At 39.2% G+C, this 19,954-nt stretch overlaps 1 protein-coding gene across 3 annotated transcripts; it reads right to left on the bottom strand.

The window, feature by feature from the left end:
- Positions 1-30: 30 nt before the first annotated feature.
- On the bottom strand, positions 31-19,912 carry LOC117968965 (zinc finger protein 345-like). Of its 3 annotated transcripts, none has more exons than XM_059017680.1 (2): positions 19,845-19,912; positions 31-4,110 (listed from the first exon to the last, which is right to left on the bottom strand). In XM_059017680.1, exon 2 carries the CDS (start codon positions 4,058-4,060, stop codon positions 1,640-1,642), a length of 2,421 nt encoding a protein of 806 aa, XP_058873663.1. In that variant the 5' UTR covers positions 4,061-4,110; positions 19,845-19,912; the 3' UTR covers positions 31-1,639. The 3 variants fall into 3 exon arrangements, with proteins under 3 accessions (XP_058873663.1, XP_058873662.1, XP_058873664.1); XM_059017679.1 differs by lacking the exon at positions 19,845-19,912 and adding an exon at positions 8,760-8,931; XM_059017681.1 differs by lacking the exon at positions 31-4,110 and adding an exon at positions 12,828-16,962 and having other exon boundaries at positions 19,845-19,893.
- Positions 19,913-19,954: the final 42 nt, after the last annotated feature.

The raw sequence follows: 19,954 nt of genomic DNA, 5'->3' as shown, positions 1-19,954 counted from the left end.
TACTTTAGTACTCATAACAAACTCAACACATAAAAATGATTATGTTTATTAAGGCTCACAAAAGTAAGAAGGATACAGAAATTATATATCATGGTATCAGAATTATAAGTACACAAGCAGGAATCAAACATGGAAACACATATTTCCATGAGCACGCTGTCCTCCGTGTGTTTCCGTACACGCACACGCAGGATTCACGCACATTACACACAGTGACGGGGTGAAGCAGCGTCTGTTGTGTGGGTTCAAATGAAGACGGCATTTTTGTTTCAACAAGTTCAGTTGGGAAGCAGCTTCAATTGTATTTAGTATGAAGTTGTATTCTAGAGTTACTTCAGAACTTGTAGATAAACTCAATCAATGTTTAAATGGTTCAGACGTTCACATTGTTTTCAAATGCACACAGTAGCATCAGTTCAGTTAAAGTCTTATCTTCTTTCAATTGTTCAGAGTAGAATTGTTTGTATTTTTGTCACAAAGTGTTATTCTGTATTAAATGTTTTTTACTTCCGGTTTGCATGTAGATTTTTCTACACATAGTATTTTACTGAATCTTAATGTCTTTCAAATGTAGTACTTATTCTGGAGATGTGGTTCTTGTTGAAAAACAAAGGGTGTAGCGGCGAGCAGTCTTCTTCAGGATGAAGATATGTACGATGCTTGAATGGGTCCCCATTGCAAGCGAAGGCTCAATGGTTACTTCATGGCGAGATGAGTCTGAATCCAAGAGAACGAGTTCATGCATGTTTTGATTTAAATATAGCGCCCAAAGAGGAGTTTACTTTGGTGATCCAATCACTTTTAATCCCTGACCGAAATCAGTCCTTTCATTGGCTTACAAAGTTTGAATGACGCTTCCTTTTACAAAAGCAATGTGTGTCATTAACACAGAGTGACTCTCCTCCATGGAGAAAGAGAGATAGATAGAACAGGATTCGTAACATTTATAGAACTCAACTTCATTTTGTGACAGCTAGTTAAATTGATCACAGAAGGATAAAAATGTTAAACATGTTATACAATAATTAAAGTAAAATGATGTAAGAATTACTTTCAATTTAAACTTCATTAAAACACAATAAACATTTCAATATATTGGGAAACCACATTCTTTATTAAAATGATTCTAAAACCTATTTAAATCAGGTATGTTATTACTTATTTGTTACCAGAACAGACTGGCAGGTAATCTGAACTAAAACCATTTTAAATATTTACGACCCTCTGTTATTAATATCCAGTCCTTTGAAGCAGATTTCGAATGTTATGGGAGAAGGTTGGGGGAAGACACACTTAATTAACATCACAGCATCTTAAGACTCACAGTTTAAGATTTGAAATGTCATTTTATAAAGTACATTCAATTACAACTATGACTTTCTCCCACACCGTATGCGTTGAATATACAGACTTCTCAGGGGTTGGAGGCACTCGGCTTCGCCTCGTATCACACAACGCTCCGAGGCGTCTGTATATTCGACGGATTGCAAACTAAGAATGTATTTTATAATGTAACGGCTTCAGAGCACTGTGTTTAATATTGATAAATCTGTATCATCTGTAGATATTCACCAGAGTTCTCACAGTTTTTATATTGAGTGCGGGTGAATGAACACACACTAACATTCTGCCTAAACTTTCACAACTTGCATTTGTGTCTTTCAAGAGAACTGGAAGCATTAAAAGACTTCCCACAGTGAGAGCACTGATAAGGATTCTCTCCTGTGTGGAATAGCTGGTGCATTGTCAAGCTGTACATCCATCTGAAACTCTTCCCACAGTCATTACAGTGATGTGGTTTCTCTCCAGTGTGGAGTCGCCGGTGAAGTTTCAGGGTTTGTAACATCCTGAAACTCCTTCCACAGTCAGCACAGACATATGGTTTCTCTCCAGTGTGGATTTGCTGGTGAAGTGTCAGATTTCGTAAATCTGTGAAACTCTTTCCACAGTCTGCACAGACATGTTGTTTCTCTCCAGTATGGATTCGCTGGTGAATTTTTAAGTTGCCAGACTGTCTGAAACTCTTCCCACAGTCATTACAGTGATGTGGCTTCTCTCCTGTGTGAATTAACTGGTGGATTTTAAGATATGCTAACTGACTGAAACTCTTCCCACATCTACTACATGGATGCCGTTTCTCTCCTGTGTGAATTCTCTGGTGAATTTTCAGGTTTTGTAAATCTCTGTAACTCTTCCCACACTCAGCACAGACATATGGTTTCTCTCCTCTGTGGGTTCGCCAGTGTTTTTTCAAATAGCCTGACTGATTGAAACTTTTCCCACAGTCAGCACAGACATGTGGTTTGTCTCCTGTGTGGATTTGCTGGTGTCTTTTCAATGTGCCTGACCCACTGAAACTCTTCCCACAGTCAGAACAGACATATTGTTTCTGTCCAGTGTGAATTTGCTGGTGCATTTTCAAATAGCAGGACTGACTGAAACTCTTCCCACAATCAGCACAGACATCCGCTTTCTCTCCTCTGTGGGTTCGCCGGTGTTTTGTCAAATAGCCTGACTGATTGAAACTCTTCCCACAGTCAGCACAGACATATGGTTTCTCTCCTGTGTGGATTCGCTGGTGTCTTTTCAATGTGCTTGACTGATTGAAACTCTTCCCACAGTCAGCACAGACATGTGGTTTCTCTCCAGTGTGGATTTGCTGGTGAAGTTTCAGGCTTTGTGAGTGCATGAAACTCTTCTCACAGTCATTACAGTGATGTGGCTTCTCTCCTGTGTGGATTCGCTGGTGTGTTTTCAATGCGCTTGACTGATTGAAACTCTTCCCACAGTCAGCACAGACATGTGGTTTCTCTCCAGTGTGGATTTGCTGGTGAAGTTTCAGGCTTTGTGAGTGCATGAAACTCTTCCCACAGTCAGCACAAACATATGGTTTCTTTCCAGTGTGGCTTTGCTGGTGACGTTTCAAGCAGACTGACTGTGTAAAACTCCTCCCACAGTCAGCACAGACATATCGTTTCTCTCCAGTGTGGATTCGCTGGTGACGTTTCAGGCTTTGTGACTGTGTGAAACTCTTCCCACAGTCAACACAGACATGTGGTTTCTCTCCAGTGTGGATTCGCTGGTGAAGTTTGAGGCTTTGCAAATGCATGAAACTCTTCCCACAGTCAGCACAGACATATGGTTTCTCTCCAGAGTGGATTCGCTGGTGAAGTTTCAGGTTTTGTGAATATCTGAAACTCTTCCCACAGTCATTACAGTGATGTGGCTTCTCTCCTGTGTGGATTTTCTGGTGTCTTTTCAATGCGCCTGACAGACTGAACCTCTTCCCACAGTCACCACAGGTAAGAGAGCCCTGCAAGCTGCTTAAGGGTTTATAAATGAGAATAACCTTTTTAATATGGACTGATTCTAGTACAGGACTGTCCTCTTTAATATGGACTGATTCTAGTACAGGACTCTCCTCTTTAATATGGACTGATTCTAGAACATAACTCTCCTCTTTAATATGGACTGATTCTAGTACAGGACTCTCCTCTTTAACATGGACTGATTCTAGTATAGGACTCTCCTCTTTAAGATGGACTGATTCTAGTACAGGACTCTCCTCTTTAATATGGACTGATTCTAGTTCAGGACTCTCCTCTTTAATATGGACTGATTCTAGTACAGGACTCTCCTCTTTAATATGGACTGATTCTAGTACAGGACTCTCCTCTTTAATATGGACTGATTCTAGTACAGGACTCTCCTCTTTAATATGGACTGATTCTAGAACATAACTCTCCTCTTTAATATGGACTGATTCTAGTACAGGACTCTCCTCTTTAACATGGACTGATTCTAGTATAGGACTCTCCTCTTTAACATGGACTGATTCTAGTACAGGACTCTCCTCTTTAATATGGACTGATTCTAGTTCAGGACTCTCCTCTTTAATATGGACTGATTCTAGTACAGGACTCTCCTTCTTAATATGGACTGATTCTAGTACAGGACTCTCCTCTTTAATATGGACTGATTCTAGTACAGGACTCTCCTCTTTAATATGGACTGATTCTAGTACAGGACTCTCCTCTTTAATATGGACAGGCTCCATCATTAAATCTTCTCTTTACAAGGATAATCCAGTTTTGTCTTCTGAACAAATTCCTAAAGAAAATATAAAATACAATCTGTTACAATAATTTTGTTATGGTCTGGTAAAGCATGGGGAAGCATTGTAAAGCACAGAGATATCTGGTAAACCATAGGGAAGCATTGTAAAGCACAGAGAGGTCTGGTAAAGCATAGGAAAGCATTGTAAAGCACAGAGAGGTCTGGTAAAGCATATGGAAGCATTGTAAAGCACAGAGAGGTCTGGTAAAGCATAGGGAAGCATTGTAAAGCACAGAGAGGTATGGTAAAGCATATTACATAACAAACAATGATCACTCAATCTCAACTCTCCTGTAGGTATACCTATCGTAAGTATAGCCAATATCCTAAGCCTTGCATATAAAAAAAACACAGTTTACTGCAGCATATATCTTTAGACAAAATATAAGAGTCGGCTAGTTTAACAAGTACAAGATAACTGATCAATATTCCCTCATGAAGGGGAACTCTCTTTTAGGGCAGACAGGAGTTTGTAGACGTGGCACTCGGGTTCGAGAGCTCACTGTATGGTGCCCCGTTTCAGTTTACATATCAGGGGCGTGGAATTTAGATCGCCCGATGCCCGCCCGGGACAACAAGTTTTGCCATCATACTTTTCCCGTTGGACAAATACTCTTTATTTATTTTTCCTGTGTTTGTTCTGCTGCTAGAAAAACACTCCGGTAGATCTCTAGAGAGCCACGCAAGTTTCTGAAAACTCTGACTTGCAGAAGTCTTGCACATACATACAAACATTTAGAACGTGTGTACCTCCCATCCTATAACTTCTGATTGGCTAGCTGTGGAAAAGGATGATCTTTCATTTAGCAGGAAATGGCTAAGCTTTTAAACTTCTTCGTGAACTTAAGGTATTATTTACGCCTTTTGTAAATTAGCAAATCAGTCGCACTGCTTTCTTAATACATGAACCTGACATTTAAATGCATCAATCTAGTAAAGTTACTAAAAAAAAAAACATAGCCGCTAAGCATTAGGTTATTGGAAAAAGGGGGGCAGCAGTGTGGAGTAGTGGTTAGGGCTCTGGACTCTTGACCGGAGGGTCGTGGGTTCAATCCCAGGTGGGAAACACTGCTGCTGTACCCTTGAGCAAGGTACTTTACCTAGATTGCTCCAGTAAAAACCCAACTGTATAAATGGGTAATTGTATGTAAAAATAATGTGATATTTTGTAACAATTAAACAGGGCAGCAGTGTGGAGTAGTGGTCAGGGCTCTGGACTCTTGACCGGAGGGTCGTGGGTTCAATCCCAGGTGGGGGACAGTGCTGCTGTACCCTTGAGCAAGGTACTTTACCTAGATTGCTCCAGTAAAAACCCAACTGTATAAATGGATAATTGTGTGTAAAAATAATGTGTAAAAATTAATGTAATTGTATGTAAAAAAATAATGTGATATCTTGTAACAATTGTAAGTCTGCTAAGATTTGTGGTCAAGTGTGTACTTGTTGGGATTCTAAGTTTACTGTTTTATTTCAAGACAAACTTGAAACTTTTTTCTTTCTTTTTCTTGTAAACGTAGTCTGCCGTTTACCATATTTTTTTTTTAGATTTTAATGCTACTTTGGAATAAATAAATAAATAATGCTTTTGTACGTGATTTGAACAGAATCGATATTAGTTGCTTATTGTATCTTCACAACCCATTGATTGTGAAACTATTAAAACATGAAGACTGACAAGTATGTTTATAATGCTAGAAATAAAATGCTTATCCATGAGATCATCTGTACAGTGTCTTTTTAAAATAAAATACAGACTGTCACTCTCATGGCAACGGCTGCATTTAATCCTGTACTTCAGAATACTGTAATCTGTCAAGTGTTTAACCTGTAGTATTTTGTATTTAATCACATCCTGATGTAACTATCACTATTTAATCATATCCTGATGTAACTATCACTATTACCTGCTGTATTATTGAATTGTGGTTTGTCAAACTTGTACTTTACTTGAACAAAAGTTATTGTATTTCTTGCTCTTATTGTATTACTTGTATTGTAACGCTTGAAATGTTTTTGCTTACGATTGTAAGTCGCCCTGGATAAGGGCGTCTGCTAAGAAATAAATAATAATAATAATAAATAATAATAACGTGTTTATGTATTAATGAAAGAATGTGTTTTTCACTGCATGGAAAGAATGTTGCCCTACCTAAAAACGATAAATAACAAACAGGTTCGGGTATGAAACCAGGATCACCTGTTAGTGTGTTTTTTATTTTCACGGATTTCGCGAGAATTTGTGAAATAAATGTGTGCTGAAGCGGTATTGTACTGAGAGTGCTGTGTTGCAATGCAATATGTAAAGAAATGAAGTGATTTGAATGGAAGTGGCCGATGAAGGCTGTTGCTGATCTCTCTGTGGAAACGCATGCTATGCTACGTGGCTTCAGAGATGCAGGAATCAGTGATGCTGTTCACACCCAGGACACTGCCACAGACACTGCAGTGAAAATGAAATCGCAAAGGCAGAGGAAACAACGCTGTGCTGTAGTGGAGCTGTCTGATTAAAAAAACAAACTCTGTGGTCAGTGCAAACCTGACTTCTCTTTTTAAACAGAGCACAAACTCTTCCATGTATTACTGTAGTTGTTCAATATTAGCACTCTGCCGTCAGTGCAAGAAGCTTCAGTATGTGAACATTCATTTCAATAAAAGAACAACGACGAGTTTTGCATGGAAAGAAAAAACATTTGCAGCCAACATCACTAAAGCAAAACGGGCTTCTGTTCATTTGAAATACCGCGGCTTCAGATCAGGGCTGCAGTGACTTCCGCATAGCAACCGGGAACCGCTGAAAACAAACCGTTGTCAAGCGGTGTAACACGTGACCGGTGGACACGGCTAACCTACGTGACTCGAAACATAACAGATACAAACTAAAACGAGGTGTTGTAGGTTTAAAGCAACGGCCACACACCCTGCCGGCCGACTTCTGGGTCTATGAACTGACAGACTGACCACCTGTGGAGTTTGTCGATGTGCTCACACATCTCTCTCATCTACACCGGGGAAGTACACTTATTTTAAAATGCTGTTCTATGTTTTGATGTTGCTAGATGCATGTCTCATGAATATATAAGACCCCACAAGAAACCCCAGGATTAACTACGGGATGCAGTCTGGGTGTAATGTATCTTCTGCACTGGGGGACCGATCATAAACAATGAATTACAAAAAAAATTACAGTAATTAGGAGGCATAAAAGAATGTCTGATCTATACAAGATTAATAATAATAATAATAATAATAATAATAATAATAATAATAATAATAATAATGCATACAACTCCACGACACTGTGTTAAAAATATATGTGCTTGCAACTCTTCAATTGATAAAGGAAACCACATCTGTTTTGGTTTGTTTTCAGAGGCTCCGAGGTTGCTGTGCAGTTACTGGCTGCGTTCACGATACGCAGACTTTGCTAAGTTAAAAGTCCGCGCAGCTTCTCAAGAGGTTCTGCGCTGGAGCAGCCGCGGATCAAAACAATAGACGAGCGCTGGCTGACAAAGAAGCGTGTAGACAACCAGATACAATCCTCACTCCATGTGCTACTGCCACCTAGCCAGGGGGTGTGAATCACCTTCCAGTCAGGTCATTAATTATCTTATGAATGATTTGTAATACAAATTAAAATGATTTGACTCTTTCTCCACACAGTTGTTATACTTTTCAAATATTCAGATATTTATTCTAAAGGTTTAAACATGTATAATAATGCTAAACGGTTGAAATGAACCTGAAACCGCTCTGTTATTTTCAGCAGGTGTAATTGGTTATTGATGAAAGGCTCTCAGGGACAGGGAATAACCTGCTTTGAATTAAGGAGAATAAACCAGCTTTAATAGCAGGTAGTTGAAGTGAGATATGTGACCATATGTGCAAGTATTTGAACTATTTGTGTCCCAGATCAAAATACAGTACTGTCTAACAACTGTCTAATTTAAACATGTATATGATCTCTTTATAGCAGGGACTGTTTCTACTATACATTTTCTGATCATGCTGTAAATTATGAAGCTGGTGGAGCACAAAGGGATCTTCGATTGCATCCACTTCTGTGATTAGAATTTCTCTCAACACCACCTCCGTTTTGGTTCTGCTCAGAACTGTTGTTCATCTACCAAAGCTGTCCACGCTGTGTCTGCGCAGACCGTGACGTCACGCGCAGACTCCCGTCTGCAATCTAGCCGGCAAAAAAGTGTCGTGAACGCGCCCCCTATGTGCGTGCGCGCCAAGTTGCCCGGATGTCCGCGCAAACCTGCAGGCACGCGGCTCACGCAGACAACAGCGCGAGAAAACAACACGCGATTTGAGAAGATGTTCAAACACTGTAGAGTCTGAAGCGGAGCGGAGCGCAACCTGACCCTGGAAATAACATGAGGCGGTGATGCGGGGGAACTGTCCCGAGCAGCGCCGAGGGCTGGAGCGGTTACTTGTTTTTAAAAATGTCAAAATGTTCCGAATAAATTGACCAGAAATAGGGGCCTGGGCCTGTGTGTATGTTTAGATAAACAATTGTTATTTTCGACCACTTTCTTAAAATAGTTTTACATGAAACACGTTGCTTTCAATACAACTAATCAAAGGTAAGCGTACCGGTTAACAAATGGAATACAATGAATTTATATTTAAAAACTTACTCGTTAATTCAGCTGCGCCGGCCTCCTCCTCTCTCCTTCAGGTGAAAAAATATTCTGAGAGACCGAAACGAAGTAAGCCCGCCCCTCTCTCCTCTGCCATTGGCTGTGGTGTCACGCTGAACAGAGTAGTCCTCCGGTGATTGGACGCGCTGGGGCACTCTTAACCAATAGGGGATCAGTTCTGCAGCAGTTTACCGTATAATGAAGAAAACAGGCGCATTTTTATACTCAAGTACCGTTCACTATATGAATAATAATAATAATAATAATAATAATAATAATAATAATAATAATAATAATAATAATAAATAATATATGCAGTGATATATTACAAGAGGAGATTAATGTATGTATTTAAAACAAGCACACAGATAATTGTTATATTAATTATATAAAAAATGGATAAAAGTTACCAGCTGATCAGTCAGTTAATAAAATGACAAGGAAATGTTGGTTCATTTATATAATAGCCGATTCATTTATAAAGTTATACATGGCTAATAATACCTTGTATCGCTGTCATGTATAATGCAAACACATGAGTTAATATATTCATTAAAATTCGAGTATTAACTTTCCACATACCGTTTGGAGATTTAATCTCTCTCCCATTGAAATGAATGACAAACCTCTCCCTGCTATTTTCACGTCTCCCAGTAGATGGCGCCAGGCCTCCACGCAAGTACTGGCTGCAGGAAAACGACACAGCGCCGGTGTAACAAACCTGTGTGCAGTTTCACAGTCAATACGATTGCATGGGTGCATGTTTAATACATTGTTCCACTAGACTTCAGTTTAACAGTATTTTTCTTTCAGTCTAATCAATCGTGGGAAACCACTGAATCTACAATTGGATAAGAGCTTCTACAGAAACTACAATATTATTCCTGAGTGAATGTTTGCTACATTCTATTATTATTATTATTATTATTATTATTATTATTATTATTATTATTATTATTATTATTATTATTATTATTTATTTCTTAGCAGACGCCCTTATCCAGGGCGACTTACAATCGTAAGCAAAAACATTTCAAGCGTTACAATACAAGTAATACAATAAGAGCAAGAAATACAATAACTTTTGTTCAAGTAGAGTTGAACAAAAGTTCAGCTTTCTGTGCAGAACATCAGAAACTAGATTGATGACTTTCCAGTTAGTTTACATTCCCCATTCTAGTTCCAGGCTGGCAGAACATTGCTTAAATTACTGGCTTTACTATATTCTACACTCTGGAAGAATGTAGTAAACTAACACAGACACCAAGAAGGGGGGATTATATTGTAGTGTCAAACTGAACAGGATTGTGTGTATGGCAGGTGTTCCTAATGTTTTGGCCAGCTCTTTTGCACAGTGCTGTATTGTGTGTATTTGCATGCTGTGTGTGTATGGCAGGTGTTCCTAATGTTTTGGCCAGCTCTTTTGCACAGTGCTGTATTGTGTGTATTTGCATGCTGTGTGTGTATGACAGGTGTTCCTAATGTTTTGGCCAGCTCTTTTGCACAGTGCTGTATTGTGTGTATTTGCATGCTGTGTGTATGGCAGGTGTTCCTAATGTTTTGGCCAGCTCTTTTGCACAGTGCTGTATTGTGTGTATTTGCATGCTGTGTGTGTATGACAGGTGTTCCTAATGTTTTGGCCAGCTCTTTTGCACAGTGCTGTATTGTGTGTATTTGCATGCTGTGTGTGTATGGCAGGTGTTCCTAATGTTTTGGCCAGCTCTTTTGCACAGTGCTGTATTGTGTGTATTTGCATGCTGTGTGTGTATGGCAGGTGTTCCTAATGTTTTGGCCAGCTCTTTTGCACAGTGCTGTATTGTGTGTATTTGCATGCTGTGTGTATGGCAGGTGTTCCTAATGTTTTGGCCAGCTCTTTTGCACAGTGCTGTATTGTGTGTATTTGCATGCTGTGTGTGTATGGCAGGTGTTCCTAATGTTTTGGCCAGCTCTTTTGCACAGTGCTGTATTGTGTGTATTTGCATGCTGTGTGTATGGCAGGTGTTCCTAATGTTTTGGCCAGCTCTTTTGCACAGTGCTGTATTGTGTGTATTTGCATGCTGTGTGTGTATGGCAGGTGTTCCTAATGTTTTGGCCAGCTCTTTTGCACAGTGCTGTATTGTGTGTATTTGCATGCTGTGTGTGTATGACAGGTGTTCCTAATGTTTTGGCCAGCTCTTTTGCACAGTGCTGTATTGTGTGTATTTGCATGCTGTGTGTATGGCAGGTGTTCCTAATGTTTTGGCCAGCTCTTTTGCACAGTGCTGTATTGTGTGTATTTGCATGCTGTGTGTGTATGACAGGTGTTCCTAATGTTTTGGCCAGCTCTTTTGCACAGTGCTGTATTGTGTGTATTTGCATGCTGTGTGTGTATGGCAGGTGTTCCTAATGTTTTGGCCAGCTCTTTTGCACAGTGCTGTATTGTGTGTATTTGCATGCTGTGTGTGTATGAAGTTCATCTGAACACAATTAACACACAGCTTACTAATCATACTAACAGAAACCCTTTTTACTGATTAAAACAGCTTGTTATTTTCATTCGAATGCAGTTCATTATTTTCGGAAGAGTTAAACAGATATGAGTTGAAAAAATAACAGGATCCGTTTTAAAGCTAGTTCAAAGGGACATTTTAAAAGATAAATCAGTGATATTATTGCTATAAAATGTATAATCCAGGTCTGGCAATGGAATTTTAAACAAGCGATGGGATTGGTCGAGCAAGGCTCCAGCTGTCCGTATATTGGATGGAGCCTCATCACATATTAGAAATCACTGAATTTACAGGACCGCTAGCCATCTTGTTTACAGATACAGAGGTGCAGTATCTATAAAACTGAGTGACCAACTACCAGCAAAAACAACCCCAACAGTAGAGAGTAGACAAGCAGCTTTGGATGAAGAGCAATGTAATGAACTGGAAGATAGCAAAATGGAAAAAATAACAAACAGATAAAAATCTTAAGAAAATGCTGAGGGATTTCTATGGAAATATAAGAAATGTCGAAGGAGAAGAATATCAAATCTCAAGCTTCACTGATGTGGAATAAACTGCTATCTAAATGAAAACAAAACTGGAGAATCTGTCAATATACACACTCACCCTGACTTCATCGCTTTAAGTAATGTCTTTTTAGTGGTTTGTAAACTTACAAAAAAACAGAAAAAGCCACGTCTGCACATTCTCCACTCCTCTCCGACACACACCTTTAAAAACGAATGAAATCCGAGACGGTATTAAATATCTTTTTCACCCGTTCCTCCGTTCTGATGAAACAACATATGAGAGAAAAAATAAATATTTCAGTGCCGTCTCAACACCGCCTCCTGGTGGATCTTTTCAATATCAATGTAAAATTCAAAACATACCAAAAATAAATATTTACTTATTTTTACATGTTTCAATTAGATACATTTACTCAGCTTTACTTAGTGTGTAGTTCAAAGTTATAAGTAGAGCTACTTTTTGGTCTCTTTATAAATGCAATATGGCCCTTCAAGGTGGCTGTTGTTGTGCATATTTATGAAGGTATCATATTTATCAATAATACCTCAATATCCTAGGTTATAAAAATATGCTTTTCTGTTTCAATATCAATAAAGCTTGACCGGTCAAATAACTTAGTCACCAAACTAACAGTAAAAGTATGCATATTAGATAGATAGATAGATAGATAGATAGATAGATGGATGGATCTCCCCCCCCCTTTCGCTATATTGCTGGTATAAAAACATATTAGTTAATATTAATGTATTTTAATATACAGGACGACGCCTCCATTATGTGATTAATATAAAAGTAGTGTTTTAGTCCTTTACAAATTTCATATTTGTTATAAAATTATACTTACAATTCCTCGATTTTTTAAATATCAAAAGAATTATGAACAAAATAGAAAATAAATATGAGGCTAAGTTATAAAAAATATGCTTCCAGTTTCAATATAAAGAGATTAACCAGTCAAATTACTGAGTCACAATAAACTAACCTTAAAAGTGCAATATATACGTTTACGGATCTCATATCAATCATAAATACTTACTTTAGTACTCATAACAAACTCAACACATGAAAATGATTACATTTATTAAGGCTCGCAAAAGTAAGAAGGATATAGACGTTATATATCATGGTACCAGAATTATAAGTACACAAGCAGGAATAAAACATTGAAACACATATTTTCATGAGCACGCTGTCTTCCGTGTGTTTCCGTACACGCACATGCAGGATTCACGCACATTACACACAGTGACGGGGTGAAGCAGCATCTGTTGTGTGGGTTCAAATGAAGACGCCATTTTTGTTTCAACAAGATCAGTTCGGAAGCAGCTTCAATTGCATTTAGTATGAAGCTGTAATCTAGAGTTACTTCAGAACTTGTAGATAAACTCAATCAATGTTTTAATGGTTCAGACGTTCACATTGTTTTCAAATGCACACAGTAGCATCAGTTCAGTTAAAGTCTTTTCTTCTTTCAATTGTTCAGAGTAGAATCACTTGTATTTTTAATCTCACAAAGTGTTACTCTGTATTCAATGTTTTTACTTCTGGTTTGCATGTAGACTTTTCTACACACAGTATTTTACTGAATCTTAATGTCTTTCAAATGTAGTACTTATTCTGGAGATGTGGTTCTTGCTGAAAAACAAAGGGTGTAGCGGTGAGGAGTCTTCTTCAGGATGAAGATACGTACGATGCTTGAATGGGTCCCCATTGCAAGCGAAGGCTCAATGGTTACTTCATGGCGAGATGAGTCTGAATCCAAGAGAACGAGTTCATGCATGTTTTGATTTAAATATAGAGCCCAAAGAGGAGTATACTTTGGAGATCCAATCACTTCCGGGTAAAACAGGAAGCTAATCCCTGACCGAAATCAGTCCTTTCATTGGCTTACAGTTTGAATGACGCTTCCTTTTACACAAGCAATGTGTGTCATTAACACAGGGAGCGACCCTCCTCCATGGAGAGAGAGAGAGAGAGAGAGAGAGAGAGAGAGAGAGAGAGAGAGAGAGAGAGAGAGAGAGAGAGAGAGAGAGAGAGAGAGAGAGAGAGAGAGAGAGAGAGAGAGAGAGAGAGAGAGAGATAACAAGATTCGAAACAAGTATAGAACAAAACTTCATTTTGTGACAGCTAGTTAAATTGATCATATAAGGATAAAAATGTTAAACATGTTATACAATAATTAAAGTAAAATACTGTAAGAATTACTTTCAATTTAAACTTCATTAAAACACAATAAACATTTCAATATATTGGGAAACCACAACATTTGTTATTAAAATGATTCTAAAACCCATTTAAATCAGGTATGTTATTACTTATTTGTTATGTTTCAATCTGATAGTTTCAGTAAATCTAAAACCCTGAGATTGTTACACAAGTTAATATTACACCCTCGTGAAGGTCTGTTTATCAATTAACTTTTAGAATAAAGAGATTAGGAATTTCTATTCACTTAAACATTCCATGTTTCACGGTAACAATTCATATAATATGCAAAGTCATGGCACCTCGTATCCACCAGGTGTCCCACTTCTTAACCCTTCATACGAAGAAAGTTGTATCCTGGCCTTCAGACAGACTTTCTTAATTAACAGATAAGAATCAGTTCTGTTTGTTTAGACCAGACTGGCAGGTAATCTAAACTGAATCTAATTTAAATCTTTACGACCCTCTGTTACTAATATCCAGTCCTTTGAAGCAGATCTCGAATGTTATGGGAGAAGGTTGGGGGAAGACACACTTAATTAACATCACAGCATCTTAAGCCTCAAAGTTTCAGATTTGAAATGTCATTTTTACAAAGACCACTCAATTACAACTATGAATTTCTCCCACACCATATACGTTGAATATACAGACTTCTCAGGGGTTGGAGGCACTCGGCTTCACCTCGTATCACACAACGCCCCGAGGCGTCTGTATATTTGACGGATTGCAAACTAGGAATGAACTTTATAATGTAACGGCTTCAGATAACTGTTTAATATCAATAAATCTGTATCATCTGTAAACATTCACCATACTAAGAATGTACTTTATTAAAGGCTTCAGAGCAGTGTTTAATATTGAGGGATCTGTAACATCTGTAGACATTCACCAGAGTTCTCACAGTTTTTATATTAAGCTGCTGTTGAAAAAGACTGGAATTTCTGAGTGTGGATGAATGAACACACACTCACATTCTGCCTAAACTTTCACAACTTGCATTTGTGTCTTTTAAGAGAACTGGAAGCATTAAAAGACTTCCCACAGTGAGTGCAGTGATAAGGATTCTCTCCTGTGTGGAATAGCCGGTGCGTTGTCAAGCTGTACATCCATCTGAAACTCTTTCCACAGTCATTACAGTGATGTGGTTTCTCTCCTGTGTGGATTCGCCGGTGAAGTTTCATGGTTTGTAACATCCTGAAACTCTTCCCACAATCAGCACAGACATGTTGTTTCTCTCCAGTGTGGATTCGTTGGTGCATTTTTAAGTTGCCTGAGTGTCTGAAACTCTTCCCACAGTCATTACAGCGATGTGGCTTCTCTCCTGTGTGAATTAACTGGTGGGTTTTAAGATATGCTAACTGACTGAAACTCTTCCCACATCTACTACATGGATGCAGTTTTTCTCCTGTGTGAATTCTCTGGTGAAGTTTCAGGTTTTGTAAATCTCTGTAACTCTTCCCACAGTCAGCACAGACATATGGTTTCTCTCTTGTGTGGGTTCGCTGGTGTCTTTTCAATATGCTTAACTTATTGAAACTTTTACCACACTCAGCACAGACATCTGGTTTCTCTCCTGTGTGGATTCGCTGGTGAAGTTTCAGGGTGTGTAACTGAGTGAAACTTTTACCACACTCAGCACAGACATATGGTTTCTCTCCTTTGTGGGTTCGCCGGTGTCTTGTCAAATAGCCTGACTGATTGAAACTCTTCCCACAGTCAGTACAAACATATGGTTTGTCTCCTGTGTGGATTCGTTGGTGTCTTTGCAATGTGCTTGACTCACTGAAACTCTTCCCACAGTCAGCACAGACATATTGATTCTCTCCAGTGTGGATTTGCTGGTGTCTTTTCAATGTGCTTGAATGACTGAAACTCTTCCCACAGTTAGCACAGACATATGGTTTCACTAAAATATGAATTTGCCGGTGTTTTGTCAAATAGCCTGACTGATTGAAACTCTTCCCACAGTCAGCACAGACATGTGGTTTTTCTCCAGTGTGGATTTGTTGGTGAAGTTTCAGGCTTTGTGAGTATTTGAAACTCTTCCCACAGTCAGCACAGACAAGTGGTTTATCGCCACTGTGGATTTGTTGGTGAAGTTTCAGGCTTTGTGAGTCTATGAAACTCTTCCCACAGTCAGCAAAGACATGTGGTTTCTCTCCAGTGTGGATTTGTTGGTGACGTTTCAGGCTTTGTGACTGTACGAAACTCTTCCCACAGTCAGCACAGGTATATGGTTTCTCTCCAGTGTGGATTCGCTGGTGTATTTGAAATCTCCTTGACAGTCTAAAACTCTTCCCACAGTCATTACAGTGATGTGGCTTCCCTCCTGTGTGGATTTTCTGGTGTCTTTTCAAAGAGTATGACAGACTGAACCTCTTCCCACAGTCACCACAGGTAAGAGAGTCCTGCAAGCTGCTTAAGGGTTTAGAATTGAGAATAACCCTTTTAATATGGACTGATTCTAGTTCAGGACTCTCCTCTTTAATATGGACTGATTCTAGTACAGGACTCTCCTCTTTAATATGGACTGATTCTAGTACAGGACTCTCCTCTTTAATATGGACTGATTCTAGGTCAAGACTCTCCTCTTTAATATGGACTGATTCTAGTGCAGGACTCTCCTGTTTAATATGGACTGATTCTAGTACAGGACTCTCCTGTTTAATATGGACTGATTCTAGTACAGGACTCTCGTCTTTAACATGGACTGATTCTAGTACAGGACTCTCCTGCTTAATATGGACTGATTCTAGTACAGGACTCTCCTCTTTAATATGGAGTGATTCTAGTACAGGACTCTCCTCTTTAATATGGAGTGATTCTAGTACAGGACACTCCTCTTTAATATGGAGTGATTCTAGTACAGGACTCTCCTCTTTAATATGGACTGATTCTAGTTCAGGACTCTCCTCTTTAATATGGACAGGCTCCATCATTGAATCTTCTCTTTCACAAGGATAATCCAGTTTTGTCTTCTGAACAAATTCCTAAAGAAAATATAAAACACAATCAGTTACAATCCCTTTCTTAAATTCTATGAACTTGCCTTATCAACTCCAGACTCCATTCATTACCGTGCTCACAAATGTGCTGCACTGAGTGAGATGAAGGAGATTTTCTATAACAAGGAGGAAGGAGAGATGTACCAAAATCACAGAAACAAAGACAGTTCTAAACAGAGAAATATTCAAACATGTATAAAAAGCACCCACACATGTAACCCCTCTCAACAATGAGCTCCTGCTACCACTACTACTACTACTAATACGTGATTTGTACGTGATTTGAATAGAACCGATATTAGTTGCTTATTGTACCTTCATAATCCATTGATTGTGAAACTATTAAAACATGAAGATTGACAAGTATGTTTATAATGCTAGAAATAAAATGCTTATCCATGATATCATCTGTATAGTATCTTTTTTTCAAATAAAATACAGACTGTCACTCTCATTGACTCTAATTTGTGAAATAAATGTGTGCTGAAGCGGTATTTTACTGAGAGTGCTGTGCTGCAATGCAATATGTAAAGAAATGAAGTGATTTGAGTGGAAGTGGCCGATGAAGGCTGTTGCTGATCTCTCTGTGGAAACGCATGCTATGCTACGTGGCTTCAGAGATGCAGGAATCAGTGATGCTGTTCACACCCAGGACACTGCCACAGACACTGCAGTGAAAATGAAATCGCAAAGGCAGAGGAAACAACGCTGTACTGTAGTGGAGCTGTCTGATTAAAAAAAACAAACTCTGTGGTCAGTGCAAACCTGACTTCTCTTTTTAAACGGAGCACAAACTCTTCCATGTATTACTGTAGTTGTTCAATATTAGCACTCTGCGCTCAGTGCAGCTTCAGTATGTGAACATTCATTTCAATAAAAGAACAACGACGAGTTTTGCATGGAAAGAAAAAACATTTGCAGCCAACATCACTAAAGCAAAACGGGCTTCTGTTCATTTGAAATACCGCGGCTTCAGATCAGGGCTGCAGTGACTTCCGCATAGCAACCGGGAACCGCTGAAAACAAACCGTTGTCAAGCGGTGTGACACGCGACCGGTGGACACGGCTAACCGACGTGACTCGAAACATAATAGATACAAACTAAAACGAGGTGTTGTAGGTTTAAAGCAACGGCCACACACCCTGCCGGCCGGCTTCTGGGTCTATGAACTGACAGACTGACCACCTGTGGAGTTTGTCGATGTGCACACACATCTCTCTCATCTACACCGGGGAAGTACACTTATTTTAAAATGCTGTTCTAGGTTTTGATGTTGCAAGATGCATGTCTCATTAATATGTAAGACCCCACAAGAAACCCCAGGATTAACTACGGGATGCAGTCTGGGTGTAATGTATCTTCTGCACTGGGGGACTGACCATAAACCATGAATTACAAAAAAAATACAGTAATTAGGAGGCATAAAAGAATGTCTGATCTATACAAGATTAATAATAATAATAATAATAATAATAATAATAATAATAATAATAATAATAATAATGCATACAACTCCACGACACTGTGTTAAAAATATATGTGCTTGCAACTCTTCAATTGATAAAGGAAACCGCGTCTGTTTTGGTTTGTTTTCAGAGGCTCCGAGGTTGCTGTGCAGTTACTGGCTGCGTTCACGATACGCAGACTTTGCTAAGTTAAAAGTCCGCGCAGCTTCTCAAGAGGTACTGCGCTGGAGCAGCCGCGGATCAAAACAATAGACGAGCGCTGGCTGACAAAGAAGCGTGTAGACAACCAGATACAATCCTCACTCCATGTGCTACTGCCACCTAGCCAGGGGGTGTGAATCACCTTCGAGTCATGTCATTAATTATCTTATGAATGATTTGTAATACAAATTAAAATGATTTGACTCTTTCTCCACACAGTTGTTATACTTTTCAAATATTCAGATATTTATTCTAAAGGTTTAAACATGTATAATAATGCTAAACGGTTGAAATGAACCTGAAACCGCTCTGTTATTTTCAGCAGGTGTAATTGGTTATTGATGAAAGGCTATCAGGGACAGGGAATAACCTGCTTTGAATTAAGGAGAATAAACCAGCTTTAATAGCAGGTAGTTGAAGTGAGATATGTGACCATATGTGCAAGTATTTGAACTATTTTTGTCCCAGATCAAACTACAGTACTGTCTAACAACTGTCTAATTTATACATGTATATGATCTCTTTATAGCAGGGACTGTTTATACTATACATTTTCTGACCGTGCTGTAAATTATGAAGCTCGTGGAGCACAAAGGGATCTTCGATTGCATCCACTTCTGTGATTAGAATTTCTCTCAACTCCACCTCCGTTTTGGTTCTGCTCAGAACTGTTGTTCATCTACCAAAGCTGCCCACGCTGCGTCTGCGCAGACCGTGACGTCACGCGCAAACTCCCGTCTGCAATCTAGCCGGCAAAAAAGGGTCGTGAACGCGCCCCCTATGTGCGTGCGCGCCAAGTGCCCGGATGTCCGCGCAAACCTGCAGGCACGCGGCTAACGCAGACAACAGCGCGAGAAAACAACACGCGATTTGAGAAGATGTTCAAACACTGTAGAGTCTGAAGCGGAGCGGAGCGCAACCTGACCCTGGAAATAACATGAGGCGGTGATGCGGGGGAACTGTCCCGAGCAGCGCCGAGGGCTGGAGCGGTTACTTGTTTTTAAAAATGTCAAAATGTTCCGAATTAATAGACCAGAAATGTGGGCCTGGGCCTGTGTGTGTGTAGATAAACAATTGTTATTTTCGACCACTTTCTTAAAATAGTTTTACATGAAACACGTTGCTTTCAATACAACTAATCAAAGCTAAGCGTACCGGTTAACAAATGGAATTAAATTAATTTATATTTAAAAACTTACTCGTTAATTCAGCCACTCCAGCCTCCTCCTCTCTCCTTCAGGAAAAAATATTCTGAGAGACCGAAACGAAATAAGCCCGCCCCTCTCTCACCTGCTATTGGCTGGGGGGT

This window comes from Acipenser ruthenus, chromosome 57 (genome assembly GCF_902713425.1).
Source record: "Acipenser ruthenus chromosome 57, fAciRut3.2 maternal haplotype, whole genome shotgun sequence".
In the NCBI taxonomy this organism is placed as follows: Eukaryota; Metazoa; Chordata; class Actinopteri; order Acipenseriformes; family Acipenseridae; genus Acipenser; species Acipenser ruthenus.
This window is presented reverse-complemented; position numbering and strand designations above follow the sequence as displayed.

What these genes read in the sequence shown, in the direction of transcription:
- LOC117968965 (XM_059017680.1), bottom strand. Translation starts at nt 4,060, where the DNA reads ATGATGGAGCCTGTCCATATTAAAGAGGAGAGTCCTGTACTAGAATCA.